We start from the raw sequence: 16,154 nt of genomic DNA, 5'->3' as shown, positions 1-16,154 counted from the left end.
TCTGGGAGCTGTGGGGCCACAGAGCCCTGTCCCAGAGGCAGCAGAGGATGGTGGGAAGAGCTTGGATCTGCTGGGCCTGGCCTTGCGCATCTCAGCTGGAAGGGGGTGGGGGAGGTGGGGGGGAGTCAGAACCCTGCCATCCCCACAGTGTCCCATGTCCCCTGAACAGTGTTCCCCGCTGGGATCCTACAGCCTCCTTTCTTCAGCAAACATCAGCCTCAGGCCTTGAACTTGAGGGGGTGTTGGTCAGAGCCCTGCCTCCCTGGACACTCACTCACAGCCCATCCCCACCATGTCCCATGTCCCCCCCGAGCAGTGTTCCCTGCTGGGATCCTACAGCCTCCATTCTTCAGCAAACATCAGCCTCAGGCCTTGAACTTCGGGGGCATTGGGATGGTGATTGGGCATGAGATCACCCACGGCTTTGACGACAACGGTAGGGAAGCCCTGTGAAGGGTCAGCATGAGGCCGGCAGGTCACATGCCCACACTCCCCTCTCCACTGAGTGCTGGTCCCAACAGGGGACAGAGGGACAGGGGTTATGGGGCTGTCCATCCAACCCCTTCATGATGCAGGTAGGGATATGGAGGCCCAGGCATGGGAAGGATTTGCCAGGTGCCCAGGGAACCTATGGTGGCAGAGCAGCTCTGAAGGGCTGGCGTGGCCCCAGACAGGCCTCTTGCTCTAGGTAGAGCCATGGAAGAGAGGACACAAGGGCTCGAGTGAGCCATTTGCTGGCCACTCTCCTTCCTGAGCCTGTGACATGGACACAGCGACACTATATCCTGTGTACCTCTGAAGCTCCAGGACCTGGCCTGGAGCCTGACCTGGTGTCATTCTGGGGCAGCCAGCACATCTCCTCCAGTCCAGAGATGTGCTGACCTGACATTCCCACCTCCACCTATGGGATGGGGACCCCTGCCAGGTCCTACTGGCCTATGACCATGCCCAGGGCTCCAGCTGCAACCCAGGGAGGCTGCTTTCCTACAGGGCTTGACCACTGGGACCTTCTGAGGGCAGCCTCGTGTGCCCCCCTTACCTGGGGTTCAGAGGGTCTGGACATCACCCCAAAGGTCATTACACCACCGTACCTTAGGGGTTCTGAGCCTGGAAACCCTGGACCCTCCCCTCGGGGGTGCTGCTAGACCACCCAAGCCCCCCTCCCAGCAGCCCTCCGACATCGTGCCAGCCCATCAAGCGGCGACACCCTTCAGGGCCCACACTCCCTGCTCCCACAAGAGCTCTAGATACTGGCTTCTGGGGGGACCGCGGGAGGCTGGCTGTGGCAGGCGGGAGGCCGAGTGGGCAGCCCACCTGTGCCTGCCCAGGCCGTAACTTTGACAAGGATGGGAACATGCTGGATTGGTGGAGCAATTTCTCGGCCCAGCACTTCCGGGAGCAGTCGGAGTGCATGGTCCACCAGTACGGGAACTACTCCTGGGACCTGGCAGACAACCAAAACGTGAGTGACCCTGCCGCCTCCGGGGACCCGCTCCCCCAGCCCTGGCCTTCCCCCACTCCTGGACGCGGTCGGGGGTGGGGAGCCCCGGGCTGCCCAGCCATCCCGGGTCCTGTGTGCAGGTGAACGGGTTCAGCACACTCGGGGAAAACATCGCCGACAACGGAGGGGTGCGGCAGGCATACAAGGTGGGTCCAGGCAGGGGCCCCCAGGACAGGCACTGCAGCGAGACATACCCTGGAACCCTTCTCCGAGTGTCCCAGGGGCAGCAGGGCCCTGGGGGAGCCGGTGTGGCTGCAGGTGGGTGCACACTGCCATCCTGCCCACACTTAATCCTGACCTTAGCTGAGCCTCCCACCTCTGGGGGAGCCATTGTCCATCTCCAAGGGAGACAGTGACATTCGCAATGTACCCAACGGCCTCAGTGGTGCCCCGACACCCGTAGCCTCAGGCCCCAGCCCCAGGAGCTCCTTGCAGCCGGGCGCTGTGCAGCAGTCTGTCTGAGCAGGGAGCCCCAACCCAGCCCAGCCAGCGGGGCACTGAGATGACCACTGGGCGATTCAGGTAGGGGGGGCCAGCCCTGCAACGCTCAAAGGGCCTGAGGCCACAGAGACAGGACCTCTACCAGGAGTAGGCCGGGAGCCAGACTTCCACTCTCCCGGTCCTGAGGACCCTGGAGTCCCCATGGGCTGGCGTGGCCTTGGGAGTGAGGCCAGGCCTGTGCCCAGCACCTGTTTGGCACCTACAGGCTTACCTCAAGTGGATGGCAGAAGGCGGCAAGGACCAGCAGCTGCCAGGGCTGGGACTGACCTACAACCAGCTGTTCTTTATCAACTATGCCCAGGTAGGAGTCAGAGGCCCCACCCCACCTGCCTCTACTCAGGTCCCTGGAGCCTCCAGTGTGCAAACCAGAACTTACTGGCCTGGAAAGCTTCCCAGAGAGAAAGGATGCCAGGGGGTGGGAACGGAGTCAGGGGAGGGTTCAGCTGGAGCTGGAGCTTGCCTCCCCTGCCCGAGAAGGGGAAGCCTGGGACAGACCTGACTCCCTTGTGCCTAGAAAGAAATGAGACCACACGCCCGTCCCTGCCACCCCAGGGCCACCCCACCCCTACCTGGGTCCCCTCAGGGCCCCCCTTATTCCTCTGTCCCATTCCCCAGGCTCGCCCCTCCCCCAGTCCTGCAGCCATGCCCCTCTTGTGCCCACAGGTGTGGTGTGGGTCCTACCGGCCTGAGTTTGCCATACAGTCCATCAAGACCGACGTCCATAGCCCCCTGAAGTACAGGCAAGTGGCCCCTGCCTCCCCGTGGGCAAGTCCCTACCCCACCCCATGCCCAGCAAGCTGACTCAGGGTCCCGGTTGCCCGCAGGGTGCTGGGCTCGCTGCAGAACCTGGCAGCCTTCTCGGAGGCCTTCCACTGTGCCCAGGGCAGCCCGATGCACCCGCAGCAGCGATGCCGCGTCTGGTAGCCACGGGCAAGCCACTCTGCCATGGTCCACACGCACCGGCTGCAGGGAGGCCAGGTGTCCCTTCTGTGTGCAGCTGGAGCAGCGGGCCAGGCCAGCACACATCCCACCCCGCACCGCCTGGAGTGCAGCCGCGGCACCCCGGTTGAGCGGGGCCACCTGGTGCCCTCGGCGCCCCAGCCCTGTAGACGTGTTTAACTGTCTGCACCCACTCTCCAAAGTGTCCTTGTCAGCTGTCCACAAGCTTCAGACTTGAGCTAAATAAACGCTTCAAAGAAGTCAGTGGCCTTGTCTGTTTAGGAGGGGCCCCAGGGGCAGGGGGTGGCCGTGCCCAGGGCAGTCAGCGCTGGCTCTGCCCACTGGCTGCTGGTGTCCTTGGGCAAAACAGCAGCCAGGTGGGGAAACAGCAGGGCACTCTGTAGAGGGAGGTCCACTCTTGATGCGTGACTCCAGGGTCTCAGTGCTGGGGGCACTGCAGTGACCAGGATGCCCCCAGATACTGGTCCTCTGGGACCACCCATTCAGGTGAGAGGAGGGGCCACTGACTCAGGAGCTGGCTGAGGTGGTGAGGTGGGCCAAGGGGACTAGGGAGCCATAGCTCAGAATTTAGACTTTGGGTTTTATGTAACTGGGGCCAATGGAGGAGTTAAACTTTAAAGGGACATTGTCACCTGCCCTGAGTTTTTAAATGACCCCTGAGGGAAGGACTGAATGCAGGGAGGAAGCTTGGGGGCCAGCTAGGAGGCCACTGTGGTCACCCAGGCCCAGATGGGAGAGTGGGGAGACAGGGGAGGTGCTGCAACAGTCATCTGAACCCACCCAGACTGGGGAGCCCCTGATGAGGGGCGGGACAGGTTTCCACTCTGGACACATTAGGTTCCACATTCTTGCTGCACCCCAAGGAACGGTTCTAGGGCAGCTGGATGAACCAGCTGGGCCAAGACTCCTGGGGCCAGCCACTACCGCCAGCAGAGTACAAATGACAAATGTCCTCTGTGGAGGTCCTTCCTCTCCCCGAGTCCCACTGTCCACCTTGCTCCAGCAGCTGGATGGAGACCATCTCCTCCCTGGAAGCCCAGTGGACAGGAGCACTGAGCCTGACCCTTCCATGCTGGGCTATCACCTGGGGAGTTCCCAATCCCACCCTCGGACCCCTGACTCTCCTGTGCCACAGGCCTGAGGTCACCAGGGAGGCGGCAGGCACATTTCCAGCACTCCCCTACCCCCTCCCAGGGCAGCCTGCAGACCCCTAACTGCCCAGCTGGTCAGGGGGAAAACAACAGTAACAGAGACGGGGTGGTCGAAGACACAGAACTCAGAGCCAATGAAGAAACATAGTTTAATGCTCAGTGCCACCCCGGGACTCAGCAGAGCTTCATGCTCCAGTCCAGAGATTCTGGAGAGATTCTTCACAGCCAACTCCCAGCAGGCCTGGGGCAGCAGATGCCTTCCAGATCCTCAGACACCTCAGGGGGCTCACCTTGTGCACACCTGTCCATCACACTGTGCAGAGGCCCCATCAGGCCGGCCACACTCAAGGGCAGCTGCTCCCACCCACCAGAGGCCTGGGTCCCAAATCCTGGACACTACCCTCCATTCAGTCACAGGAGGGCAGCACCATGACCACACCAATGCTGGCTCTGGTCACCTGGTCATGCTGGCCCTCCCAAGGCTGAGAGGACAGGTGGCCCTTCTGCCCTCTGAGGAGGGCCCTGCTGTGCCAACCCAACTAGCCACCCTGCCCCGGTTCCCCACGGCTCTCAGCCCATTGTCCCTCTATACATTGGGGTGACAGTGACATCCTGGGCTGCCATGAACACAAAAATCACCTAACGCCTGCAAGGTCCAACCTGACACCTGTCCACCCCCAGCGCTCAGCCCAGGGAGGTGGGGTGTGCCCAGTGGGCAGTTCTTAGCAGGCAGTGTCCTCCCCAGGCCCAAGCTCACCTGGGGCGACTCACTGGCACAGCCTTCCGCTGAGATGCCCAGGGCCTGCAAGATGCTCTCCCGGGGGACATAGTCGCCTGGCGAGTTCTGGACGAAGTGTAGCAACACTTTGTCACCACCTACAGCAGCGGGGAGGTGGTCAGGGTACCCCTGCATGCTGGGAGGAGGGGGACAGCCCTGGTGGTCTATGACTCCACCTGACTACTCAGACCAGTGACCCTACCCAGCTAAGCCAACACCAAGAACTGGGCCACCCCACAGAGAAGACTTGAAAGACCAACAAATCACATGAGGAGGAGAGGGTCAGGACACACCACCAAGTTCAGCAAGACCTCCCCACCTGCAGATGTGACCTTGGCACCCCAAGCAACCAGGCACTGGCCTCTGACGTCCCTTCCCCAGCCCACCTTTGGTAACCACCAGTAGCCCCCCACACTGCAGCAGGTCCCCAGACAGGTTCCCGTGGATGCCAACAGCTTTGGCCTAGAGGGAAGAAGGCAGGTCCAGGTCAACCCTAGAGGGAAGCCCCCCGCCCCAACCCCTGCCCCAGGTCTCACCCAGCGTTGGCCATCACCAACCTTGAGGGCCACATCCCGCACAGGCTTTCCCAGGGCAGCCGGCAAGATGCTCAAGCTGTTGTACCTGCGAAGACACAGCTATCTTGGCCAGGCTCTGGCTTTTCTGTGAAGACATAGCCCCTTTGCCTGCTCCCAGCCTCCACAGGATGTGCAGAGCAGTCCACACAAGCAGGCTTTGCCTCCTCTCAGCAGGGACTCAGAGGCCACCAGGCAACCAAGCCAGCAACCAGCCCAGCCAGGGAATTCTTCTCCCCAGCAGAGGACTGGGGAACGTGCACTGGACCCCTGCCAGCAGGTTGAGCTTGCACTCAGCCCAGGACCTGACTTCTCTAAATGGAAAGGGAAAGAAACTGTCCATGGCCCAATGAGGAGGCTTATTGTTCTAGAGCTTGTCCTCAGCTCAGTCTCCAAAATAAACTGCCTTTGCTGTGGCCCAGCTGCCCTGCCTGGGGCCAGGAGCCCACACTGGCTGTGGGGAGAGGGCTGTAGGGCTGGCTGTGCAGAGGGCAGGAGGTGACCAGATGCAGAAGTGTAAGGCAAGGGGAGGGGGATGCAGAGGCAGGAGGCGGGACCTCAGTGGGGGTGGGGGTGGGAGTGGGGGGCACAGTTCCTCCTGCCTCACTGAGGGAGCCCAGTGCTGGCTGCACAAGTTCTCCTGGCCTCTCCCCTGTCCCTCAGCACCCTCCACCCCAAGGTTCCTGTAGAGCTGGTCGCCCAGCCCAGGTTGACCTGGAGCCCCTTCCCTGTCCTGACCTTGGCACCAATACCCTGGGGTCACTACCTAATCCCGTTGCCAGGAGACACTGAGGGGGACAGCCCGGGTGCCAAGGAAAGACACAGGCAGGGGTGAAGTTCCGGGACTGGAGTGGGGAACCAAAGCTTCCCAGCACTCAGAAGTGAGGTCCACCCCTGACCACTGTCCCCAGGATGACCAGCCCAGCCTCCCAGGTAGGGAGAGGGCAGGTGGGACCCAGGGCCTTGGGAGCCCACACGAGGCCCCCGCAAACCCCAGGGATGCCCCCACCCTGCATGGGCACCACGGTGTGCCCTACTTGGCATCAGCAACACAAAGGACTGCTGGCCCTTTCTCATTCCACACGGTCACTGGAAACCATTTTACAGAGAAATCACTGAACAGGGGAGTCCAGCGGTGGTTGTGCGGCCACGTTGCCATAATGGACACTCCCGGGCCTGAGATGTGCCTCAGGCCCCACTGGCTCATTCATCCAGCAGCACTTCCAGGGGGCAGCTCTGTGTCACCTGCAGGTCCTGCCAGGACCCTCCAGGGGACCTTCCCTCTGCTGTGTGGCCTGGGGGCCCGCCAGGACGGGCGGCTGCTCCCCTCCTATCTCTGTGCCTCAACTTCAGGCCTGGGACGTCCCCAGAGTACTTTCTGGGAGCTGGAGCCAGGCAGGGAAGGAAGGGGTGACACCCCATGTCCACATGGGAACAGGCTGTAACCGTCCTGTCTACGGGGTGCTTGCTGTGGGCCAGCCGAGCCTCGGGGCTCCAGGGGCGGGGAAGAGAGAGGTTAGGTGGCCCGTCCAGGGCCACTGGGGACAAGGCTACTCTGTGGCTGCGCTGTGCTCAAAACCCCCAGCCTGGCTCCAGTTTGGGCTCCAGTAGGCCTGGGCCCCACAGAAGATTTGGGGTGTGTGGACTGGACCCCAAGCTGGGTGAGCCAGGGATTTGGCTCAGCTGGCACCTTACTCAGGCCAGGCAGCAAGCCGATGTACCATACAGGCTCCAGATGGGGCGCTATGGCCCCTGACTGGGGCACTAGGCTCCTGGCCCCTCCACAGCCTGCTGGGGGTAGGTCTTGGGCGAGAAGCCTAACCCACAGTCATAACAGACAGCACCTGGGAGAGACCCCTGCAGAGGGATGGCTGGGCAGTGGATGCGGGCAGAGCCTGTGCCCAGGAAGAGGCAGCAGGGACAGGAGGAAGAAGCAGCAGACGCCCCCATGCTCACCGCTTGAAGCCCAGCTCCCTGTAGAACTGCTTGCTCTCATCCAGGTAAAGCTCTAGGAAGCAAAGGCCATGAGTGTGTGTCCTCAGGCCCATCCTCCCCTGGTGCCCCCTCCTGCATCCAGCCCTGTCTCCCCTTGTTTGCCACCCCACAGGACAAGGAGGAGAGAACAGAGTGTGCCCACTGTTGGAGGGGATGGAGGCCCAGAGGTAACAGGGAAAGGGAACAGTGGGACTCCCCTGGACTCTGCCACTGGGCCCAGGGGTCTGTGAGGGCCTCTTCTGGGTACCGGGGAGAGGGGCTAGCACAGTGGGAGTGTGGGGGCAAGTTGCAACCTTGTCCCAGCTACTCCTTCAGGCCCCTGGGCAAGACCTGTGGTGCTGATCCGAGGCCAGCATCACCCCTGGGTCCTGCCACCTGCACATGGGAGCGACATCCTGGCTGGGAGAATGCACTGAGGGCAACAGGTGGAGACCCCAGGAGAGATGACTGGAGATCCAGAGAGGGAAGGGTCAGGGTGGGGCAAGGAGGGGATGGTGGATGCGCCCAGCTTGGCCCAGGGTCTCATGGTGGCTGGCGGGTTACAGTGAGAGGAGAGGGGGGACGCCGGGCACCTCCTGCGAAGTAGCCACCGTCCAGGAACTCCTGCACGCCCAGGACCTCGGGGCCCACGCCCACCAGGCGCACGCCGTGCTGGTCCAGGAGCCCCCTGAGGCTGCTGAGGTCCCGGGCGATCCAGCGACACACTGAGCAGCCGAAGCGCCGCAGGCCGGCCACCACGCACGCCTGTTCCAGCCACAGAGTCCGCAGCTCCACGGCCTGCACGGGGTGCGGAGGGGCGCCCTGGACCACCGCCCACGCCGGTCCGCGCCCGGGGCTGTGCGGCCCCCAGCGCCACCACCCTCCCGGGCATCCCCGCCACCCAACGCCAGGGTGCACGGGCAGGTGCAGGAGCCCACCCACCGTCCTGCGCTGGTCGGGCCTCACCTCGCCGGTCACCGCGTGCTTCAGGACACACGCGCCCACGCGGGCAAGGTCCACAGTGCTCATGTCCTCCTGCCTCCAGGCTCCCGCTCCCGCTCCCGCTCCCGGCCCTGCTCGCCCGCCCCACCCCGCCCCTGCCACCCTAGGCGGGCCTCGGTGCCGGCCCCGCCCCGGACCGCCCCTACCAGGGCGGCGACCCTGCCCGCGCCTCGCACCTGTTTTGCATAAGCACATCCGCGGATGACATCACTGCGCTGGTGCTGGAGGCACGTGTGCGCCTGCGCACAGAGCTGCCCCGCGTGGGGGCGCAGGTGCCGAGCAGACCCGCGGGTACGGTGCCGGGGCCGGGCCCGGGGCGGGGAGCGGTAGGCGGGGACGGAGACGGGGGTCTGGGTGCAGGGGGCGGTGGCGAGGGGTCGGGAGTCGGGGTGCAGGGGGCCCGGGGCAGAGGGCGTGGGGCTGGGGGCCGGGATGCAGGGGCCGGGTGGTGCGCGCTTTGCGGGGCAGAGTGAAGGTTGGCGAGTGAGCGCGGGATCGCGGCTCTGGCCCTCCCCCCCGCCCCCACCCGCGGCCGCCCTACTGGCGGAGGAGCACCAGGCCTTAGCAGGGCTTAGCCTTGACCCCTGCTCTTACTTCAGCTTTAAAATCCCTACGAATGCATCCTTTTTCAAATTACATATGCGCCTTGGCCTTAATCATAAAATACTGACAATTTCTTGCGAGCGAAATAGCTTCTCTTAAGCCCCCATCTTTGGGCATCATGGACCCAAAAGAAATAAGAACATTTTGCCAGGTGCCTCCAGACGTTGTCTTGTTTATTGCTGACCACCGCCCTGTCGCACCTGCCATTACCTGGAGCTAGGATGAAGGCCTGAGAATGGGCGACTTGACTCAGGAAACAGTCATCTGAGTGGACACCCCCCACCCCACCCCCGCTCACCACCACGTCTGTGCATCTGCTCTCAACCTCGCTGCCCAGGGCCCATAGACCGCTGGGGGACCTGCCCCTGCCACCCCCCCCACTCCAGGTTTGGAGAGAGTGCCCCCCGCACCGACCACCACTGACACTGCCCAGTATGTCATGGGACACCTGGTACAGGGGGAGGACGGCACCCAGAGGGGTCCTGCTCCCTTCTTACAGGTCTGGGAGGTTGAAGGTCAGTGGTGGCTGGAGCTCCAGATGGCAGCACAGGAGCCTAGCCTCACCCCTTCCTGTCACAGAGCATTCATATCCTGATCTGGAAGGCAGGAAGGAGACCAGCAGAGATGGACAGCAGCCCCGGCCTTGGGGGCTCCACCCCCAGCCCCCCGAGTCCCAGCCTCTCCCCCTGGGTGGCACCAAATGCCCATGGCACAGGCAGGGTCTCACACACAGGCCCAGTCCAGGTCAGAGTCACACCAGACAGCGGCCCCCTGCATGCCTCGTTCCCGGATGCTGCTCATTGTTTCAGGACTGCAGGCGCTCACGGGGACTCCTCTGTCCCAGCGGGCACGGGACAGCCTCGGCTCGCGGGCTGACAAGCATCAGGCACGTCCTCTGGCCTCTTGGAGCCAGGAGGGGCAGCAGCAGACCATCTCCAGGGTCGCCCTGGCTCAGCTAGTTCCACCCAGGGCCCCCGAGCGGACAACCTGACTGTCCTGCACACCCCCTGCCCCACTCTGCAGCAGTGACTGGGACACCCTGGAGGCCCAACCCGGAGCCAGGCTGGGGGCTTCGAGCACGGCACAGCCACGGAGCAGCCATGTCCCCAGTGGCCCTGGACGGGCCACCTAACCTCTCTCTTCCCCGCCCCTGGAGCCCTGAGGCTCGGCTGGCCCACAGCAAGCACCCTGGAGACGGGACGGTTACAGCCTGTTCCCATGGGGACACGGGGTGTCACCCCTTCCTTCTCTGCCTGGCTCCAGCTCCCAGAAAGTACTCTGGGGACGTCCGTGGCCTGAGGGTGAGGCACAGAGATAGGAGGGGAGCAGCCGCCCGTCCTGGCGGGCCCCCAGGCCACACAGCAGAGGGAAGGTCCCCTGGAGGGTCCCGGCAGGACCTGCAGGTGACACAGAGCTGCCCCCTGGAAGTGCTGCTGGATGAATGAGCCAGTGGGGCCTGAGGCACATCTCAGGCCTGGGAGTGTCCATTATGGCAACGTGGCCGCACAACCACCGCTGGACTCCCCCGTTCAGTGATTTCTCTGTAAAATGGTTTCCAGTGACCGTGTGGAATGAGAAAGGGCCAGCAGTCCTTTGTGTTGCTGATGCCAAGTAGGGCACACCGTGGTGCCCGTGCAGGGTGGGGGCATCCCTGGGGTTTGCGGGGGCCTCGTGTGGGCTCCCAAGGCCCTGGGTCCACCTGCCCTCTCCCTACCTGGGAGGCTGGGCTGGTCATCCTGGGGACAGTGGTCAGGGGTGGACCTCGCTTCTGAGCGCTGGGAGGCTTTGGCCCACAGGTCTGGTGGCAGTCCCCACTCCAATCCCGGAACTTCACCCCTGCCTGTGTCCTTCCTTGGCACCCGGGCTGTCCCCCTCAGTGTCCCCTGGCAATGGGATTAGGTAGTGACCCCAGGGTACTGGTGCCAAGGTCAGGACAGGGAAGGGGCTCCAGGTCAACCTGGGCTGGGCGACCAGCTCTACAGGAACCTTGGGGTGGAGGGTGCTGAGGGACAGGGGAGAGGCCAGGAGAACTTGTGCAGCCAGCACTGCGGGCTCCCTCAGTGGGGCAGGAGGAACTGTGCCACCCCCACCCCCACCCCCACCCTCACTGAGGCCCCGCCTCCTGCCTCTGCATCCCTCTCCCCTTGCCTTGCACTTCTGCATCTGGTCACCTTCTGCCCTCTGCACAGCCAGCCCTACAGCCCTCTCCCCACAGCCAGTGTGGGCTCCTGGCCCCAGGCAGGGCAGCTGGGCCACAGCAAAGGCAGTTTATTTTGGAGACTGAGCTGAGGACATGTTCTAGAACAATAAGCCTCCTCATTGGTCCACGGACACTTTCTCTTTCCCTTTCCATTTAGAGAAGTCAGGTCCTGGGCTGAGTGCAAGCTTGACCTGTTGTCAGGAGTCCTGAGACAGCGGCTGGGGAATGAGGGGTCCTGAAGGGGGACATGGAGCCTCTTCGAGGCTGGGAGCTGCCTCCCTGGAGCCAGGCCCCTAAGGCTGATGCCCTGAGCCAGGTGAGTCCCCTGAGCCTGTGTTTCCATGTGACTCAGCATTTCCTAGCATCCCCTTCTGACCCCTGGGTGTGCTCCCTGCACACTGCCCCAGGTCATAGCCACCTCCTGGCTCCTGTGGGCTCTCTCTCCCCCCACTGCCATAGCTCTTGGACTGACTCAGCCTCCTGCACCCCATCCCCTGATCCCATAGTATGGGGGCGCAGATTGACAGAAGACAATATCCACCAGCAGCTGAAGTGTTCCTCTGGGGGCCACAAGACCCTCTGGCTCTAAGCCCTGCTCACCCCCGGTCCTCTGAGCCTCAGCTTAGTCATCTGTAGGACAGGCTTGTGTGTACATACCATGGGTTGGGTGACACTGGAGGGACATAAATGCAGCATGATATGAATGACTGTCACATTTGGAAGTGGTTTCTAAATGGGAGTTGTGTTTGCTCAACAAATTAGATTGGTTTTTAATTTGTCATCTAAAAGGATACTTTGAGCATCTACCTTTGGCTCAGGACATGGTCTCAGAGTCATGGGATCAGAGCCATGAATAGGGCAACCTGAGCAGCGGGGAGTCTGCTTTGCTTCTCCCTCTCCCTCCCCCCTGCTCGCGTGCTTGTGTTCATTTCATCTCCCAAATAAATAAAATAAAATATTTTTAAATAATATACATCGGCAGGATGACTTGAGAGCATGTAAATATCCCGTATCTCTCAAAACTTTCAGGATAGCATGCATCGATGAGACGAGCATGTTTGGAGGAGATGCTTTCAGGCTATGTAATTGTTCTATTTTTGATTGCTTGTCTTGGCTGATGATGGCATTCCACTGGAAGCAAGAGAATTCTCCTTGCGTTTATTCATTCATGCATCCATCATGCATTGGCATCATGGAGGACTTCATGGTTCCAGTTTTATTCACTGACTTTTAATCCACTACTCATATATTTTGGTTTTCAAGTTGTCCAAATTTTTCCAGCCAGAGACCCTTGACACTGGTCTATGGAGTTTGTTGTTTTTTTTTTTTTTTTTTTTTACAATATCGCTATCAATCCATAATTCCTGGCCCAACAGGATGTTCCTGGCTCATCTGCTTCTTGCCCAGCCCCAGTCCTGGGAGCAGACATTTTTCAAGAAATCCAAATTATTTTTATAGACCATGGATTTTTTTAATTTAATTTTTTTAATTTAAATTCAATTAACATATAATGTATTATTCGTTTCAGAGGTAGAGGTCAGTGAGTCATCAATTGCATGTAATGCCCAGTGCTCATCCCATCACGTGTCCTCCTTCCTGCCCATCACCCAATGACCCCATCCCCTCACCCACCTCCCCTCCAGTGACCTTCAGTGTGTTTCCTAGAATTCAGCATCTCTTATGGTTTGCCTCCCTCTCTATGTTCATCTTATTTTATTTTTTCTTCCATCCTATGTTCATCTGTTTTGTTTCTTAAATTCCACATGTAAGTAAAGTCATATAGTATTTGACTTTCTCTGATTGACTTATTTCATTCAGCTTAGTACCCTAGAGTTCCATCCACATTGTTGCAATGGCAAGATTTCGTCCCTTGAAAAAAAAAAAAAAAAAAAAAAAAAAAAAAAAAGATTTCGTCCCTTGAAGCCCAAGTAATATTCTATTGTATATACAGACCACCTCTTCTTTATCCATTTCCATTGATAAACATCCGGGCTCATTCCACAGTTTGGCTATTATGGACATTGCTGCTATGAATATTGGGGTGCAGGTGCCCTTTCCAATTCCTGTGTTTCTATCATTTGGGTAAATACCTAGTTATGTAAGTACTGGGTCCTAGGGTAGCTGTATTTTTAACCTTTTGGAAACCTCCACCCTGTTTTCTGGAGTGGCTGCATCAGCTTGCATTCCCACCAATAGTGTCATGGAACTCCCCTTTCTCTGCTTCCTCGCCAATGCCTGTCATTTCCTGTCTTGTTAATTTTCGCCATTCTCACTGGTGTGAGATGGTATCTCATTGTGGTTTTGATGTGTATTTCCTGATGACAGGTGATGCAGGGCATTTTTCCTGTGTCTTTTGGCCACGTGTAGGTCTTCTTTGGAGAAATGTCTGTTCATGTCTTCTGCCCATTTCTTGTCTGGATTATTTGTTTTTTGGGTGTTAAATTTGATAAGTTCTTTAAGATCTTGCATACTAACCTTTTATTTGGTATGTCATTTGCAAATATCTTTTCCCTTTCTGTAGGTTGTCCTTTGGTTTTGTTGACTGTTTCCTTTGCTGTGCAGAAGATTTTTATCTTGATGAAGCCCCAATAGTTCATTTTTGCTTTTGTTTCCTTTGCCTCTAGAGACATGTCTAGCAAGAAATTCCTGTGGCCAAGGTTACAGAGATTGTTGCCTATATTGTCCTCTAGGATTTTAATGGATTCTTGTCTCACATTTAGGTCTTTCATCCATTTTGAGTTTATCTTAGTATGGCGTAAGAGAATGGTCCAGTTTCATTCTTCTGCATGTGGCTGTCCAGTTTTCCCAAAACCATTTGTTGAAGAGACTGTCTTTTTTCCATTGGATATCCTTTCTTGCTTTGCTTTGTCAAAGATGAGTTGACCATAGAGTTGAGAGCCCATTTCTGGATTTTCTATTCTGTTCCATTGATCTGTATGTCTGTGTTTGTGCCAGTACCACACTGTCTTGATGATCACAGCTTTGTAATAGAGCTTGATGTCCTGAATTGCAATGCCACTAGCTTTGGTTTTCTTTTTCAGCATTCCTCTGGCTATTCAGGATCTTTTCTGGTTCTATGCAAATTTTAGGATTATTTATTTCAGCTCTGTGAAAAATGCTTGATGGTATTTTGATGGGGATTACACTGAATGTGTAGATTGCTCTGGGTAGCATAGACATTTTCACAATATTTATTCTTCCAATCTTGAGTATGGAATGTTTTTCCATATCTTTGTGTCTTCCTCAATTTCTTTCAACAGTGTTCTGTAGTTATTAAAGTACAGATCCTTTACCTTTTGGTTAGGTTTATTCCTAGGTATCTTATGGTTTTGGTGCAGTTGTAAATGGGATTTATTCCTTAATTTCTCTTTCTTCTGTCTCATTGTTAGTGTATAGAAATGCATTGATTTTGTATCCTGCCACGTTGCTGAATTCCTGTATGAGTTGTAGCATTTTGGGGTGGAGTCTTCTGAATTTTCTACATAGAGGATCATGTAATCTGTAAAGAGACAGCGTTTGACTTCTTCTTTCCCAATTGGGAGCCTTTTGTTTCTTTTTGTTGTCTGATTGCTGAGTCAGGACCTCTAGTACTATGTTGAACAACAGTGATGAGACCGGGCATCCCTGTCGTGTTCCTGACCTTAGGGGAAAAGCTCTCAGTTTTTCCCCTTTGAGAATGATATTCGCTGTGGGCTTTTCATAGATGGCTTTTATGATATTGAGGTATGTTTCCTCTATCTCTACACTGTGGAAAGTTTTTATCAAGAAAGGATGGTGTATTTTGTCAAATGCGTTTCCTGCATCCATTAAGAGAATCTTGTCCTTTCTTTTATTAATGTAGAGTATCACACTGATTGATTTGCAGATATTGGGCCAGCTGCAGCCCAGGAATAAATCCCACCTGGTTGTGGTGAACAGTCCTCGTAATGTACTGTTGGATTCTACAAGCTAGTGTCTTGGTGAGAATTTTTGCATCCATGTTCTTCAGAGATATTGATCTGTAATTCTCCTCTTTGGTGGGATCTTTGTCTGGTTTTGAGATCAAGGTAATGCTGGCCTCATAGAATGAGTTTTGAAGTTTTCCTTCCATTTATATTTTTTGAAGTAGCTTCAGAAGAATAGGTATTAATTTTTTTTAAACGTTTGGTTGAATTTCCCTGGACACTTATTCAGAGATTTTTTATTACGACTTCAGTTTCCTTGCTGGTTATGGGTCTGTTCAGGTTTTCTATTTCTCCCTATTTCAGTTTTGGTAGTTTACACATCTCTAGGAATGCATCTGTTTCTTCCAGATTGTCTAATTTGTTGGCATATAATTTCTCAAAATATATTCTTATAATTGTTCATATTTTTTCAGTGTTGGTTGTGATATCTCCTCTTTCACTCACGAATTTATTATTTTGGGTCCTTTCTCTTTTCCTTTTTGGTAATTCTGGCTAAGAGTTTATCAATCTTATTAATTCTTTCAGAGAACCAGCTCTCAGTTTTGTTGATCTAGTATAGTGTTCTTTTTGGCTTCTATTTCATTGATTTCTGCTCCAATCTTTATTATTTCTCTTTTCCTGCTGGGTTTAGACTTCAGTTGCTGTTCTTTCTCCAGCTCCTTGAGATGTAGGTTAGTTTTTGAATTTGAGACTTTTCTTGTTTCTTGAGAAAGGCTTGTATTGCAATATACTTCCCTCTGAGGACCACCTTTGCTGCATCCCAAAGATTTTGAACAGTGTGCTTTCATTTTCATTTGTTTCCATGAATTTTTTAAATTCCTCCTTATTTTCCTGGTTGACCCATTCATTCTTTAGTAGGACACTCTTTAGCCTCCATGTATTTGCGTCCTTTCCAAATCTCCTCTTGTGATGGAGATCCAGTTTTATTTGTTTTGTTTTGTTTTGTTTTGTTTTTGTTTGTTTGTTTT

At 56.6% G+C, this 16,154-nt stretch overlaps 2 protein-coding genes across 16 annotated transcripts in view; one reads left to right on the top strand and one right to left on the bottom strand.

Annotated features, from left to right (window-relative positions):
• MMEL1 (membrane metalloendopeptidase like 1) overlaps positions 1-3,181 on the top strand; it is a 32,727-nt gene extending 29,546 nt beyond the window's left edge. For 6 of the 10 annotated variants that reach the window (XM_041771801.1, XM_041771807.1, XM_041771803.1 and 3 more), the window contains 6 exons: positions 170-436; positions 1,329-1,462; positions 1,582-1,647; positions 2,208-2,303; positions 2,666-2,742; positions 2,827-3,181. In XM_041771801.1, the coding sequence (XP_041627735.1) occupies positions 170-436; positions 1,329-1,462; positions 1,582-1,647; positions 2,208-2,303; positions 2,666-2,742; positions 2,827-2,926 (740 nt within the window). In that variant the 3' untranslated portion in view covers positions 2,927-3,181. The remainder of the gene's footprint in view (positions 1-169; positions 437-1,328; positions 1,463-1,581; positions 1,648-2,207; positions 2,304-2,665; positions 2,743-2,826) is intronic. The other 4 variants (XM_041771806.1, XM_041771805.1, XM_041771804.1 and 1 more) reach the window with 2 other exon arrangements.
• Positions 3,182-4,245: 1,064 nt separating this feature from the next.
• Positions 4,246-8,512, bottom strand: PRXL2B (peroxiredoxin like 2B). 6 transcript variants are annotated; one of them, XM_041771872.1, is made up of 7 exons: positions 8,404-8,512; positions 8,031-8,235; positions 7,420-7,471; positions 5,449-5,512; positions 5,278-5,353; positions 4,871-4,989; positions 4,246-4,426 (listed from the first exon to the last, which is right to left on the bottom strand). In XM_041771872.1, the coding sequence occupies exons 1-7, from the start codon at positions 8,464-8,466 to the stop codon at positions 4,400-4,402; spliced, it is 606 nt and encodes a 201-aa protein (XP_041627806.1). In that variant the 5' UTR covers positions 8,467-8,512; the 3' UTR covers positions 4,246-4,399. The 6 variants fall into 6 exon arrangements, with proteins under 6 accessions (XP_041627806.1, XP_041627809.1, XP_041627811.1 ...); XM_041771875.1 differs by having other exon boundaries at positions 4,246-4,414; XM_041771877.1 differs by having other exon boundaries at positions 4,871-4,957.
• Between the last annotated feature and the right edge of the window lie 7,642 nt (positions 8,513-16,154).

Source organism: Vulpes lagopus, chromosome 10, assembly GCF_018345385.1.
Source record: "Vulpes lagopus strain Blue_001 chromosome 10, ASM1834538v1, whole genome shotgun sequence".
In the NCBI taxonomy this organism is placed as follows: domain Eukaryota; kingdom Metazoa; phylum Chordata; class Mammalia; order Carnivora; family Canidae; genus Vulpes; species Vulpes lagopus.
Note: the sequence above shows the minus strand (reverse complement) of the source record. Positions and strands in the feature narration are given on the sequence as shown.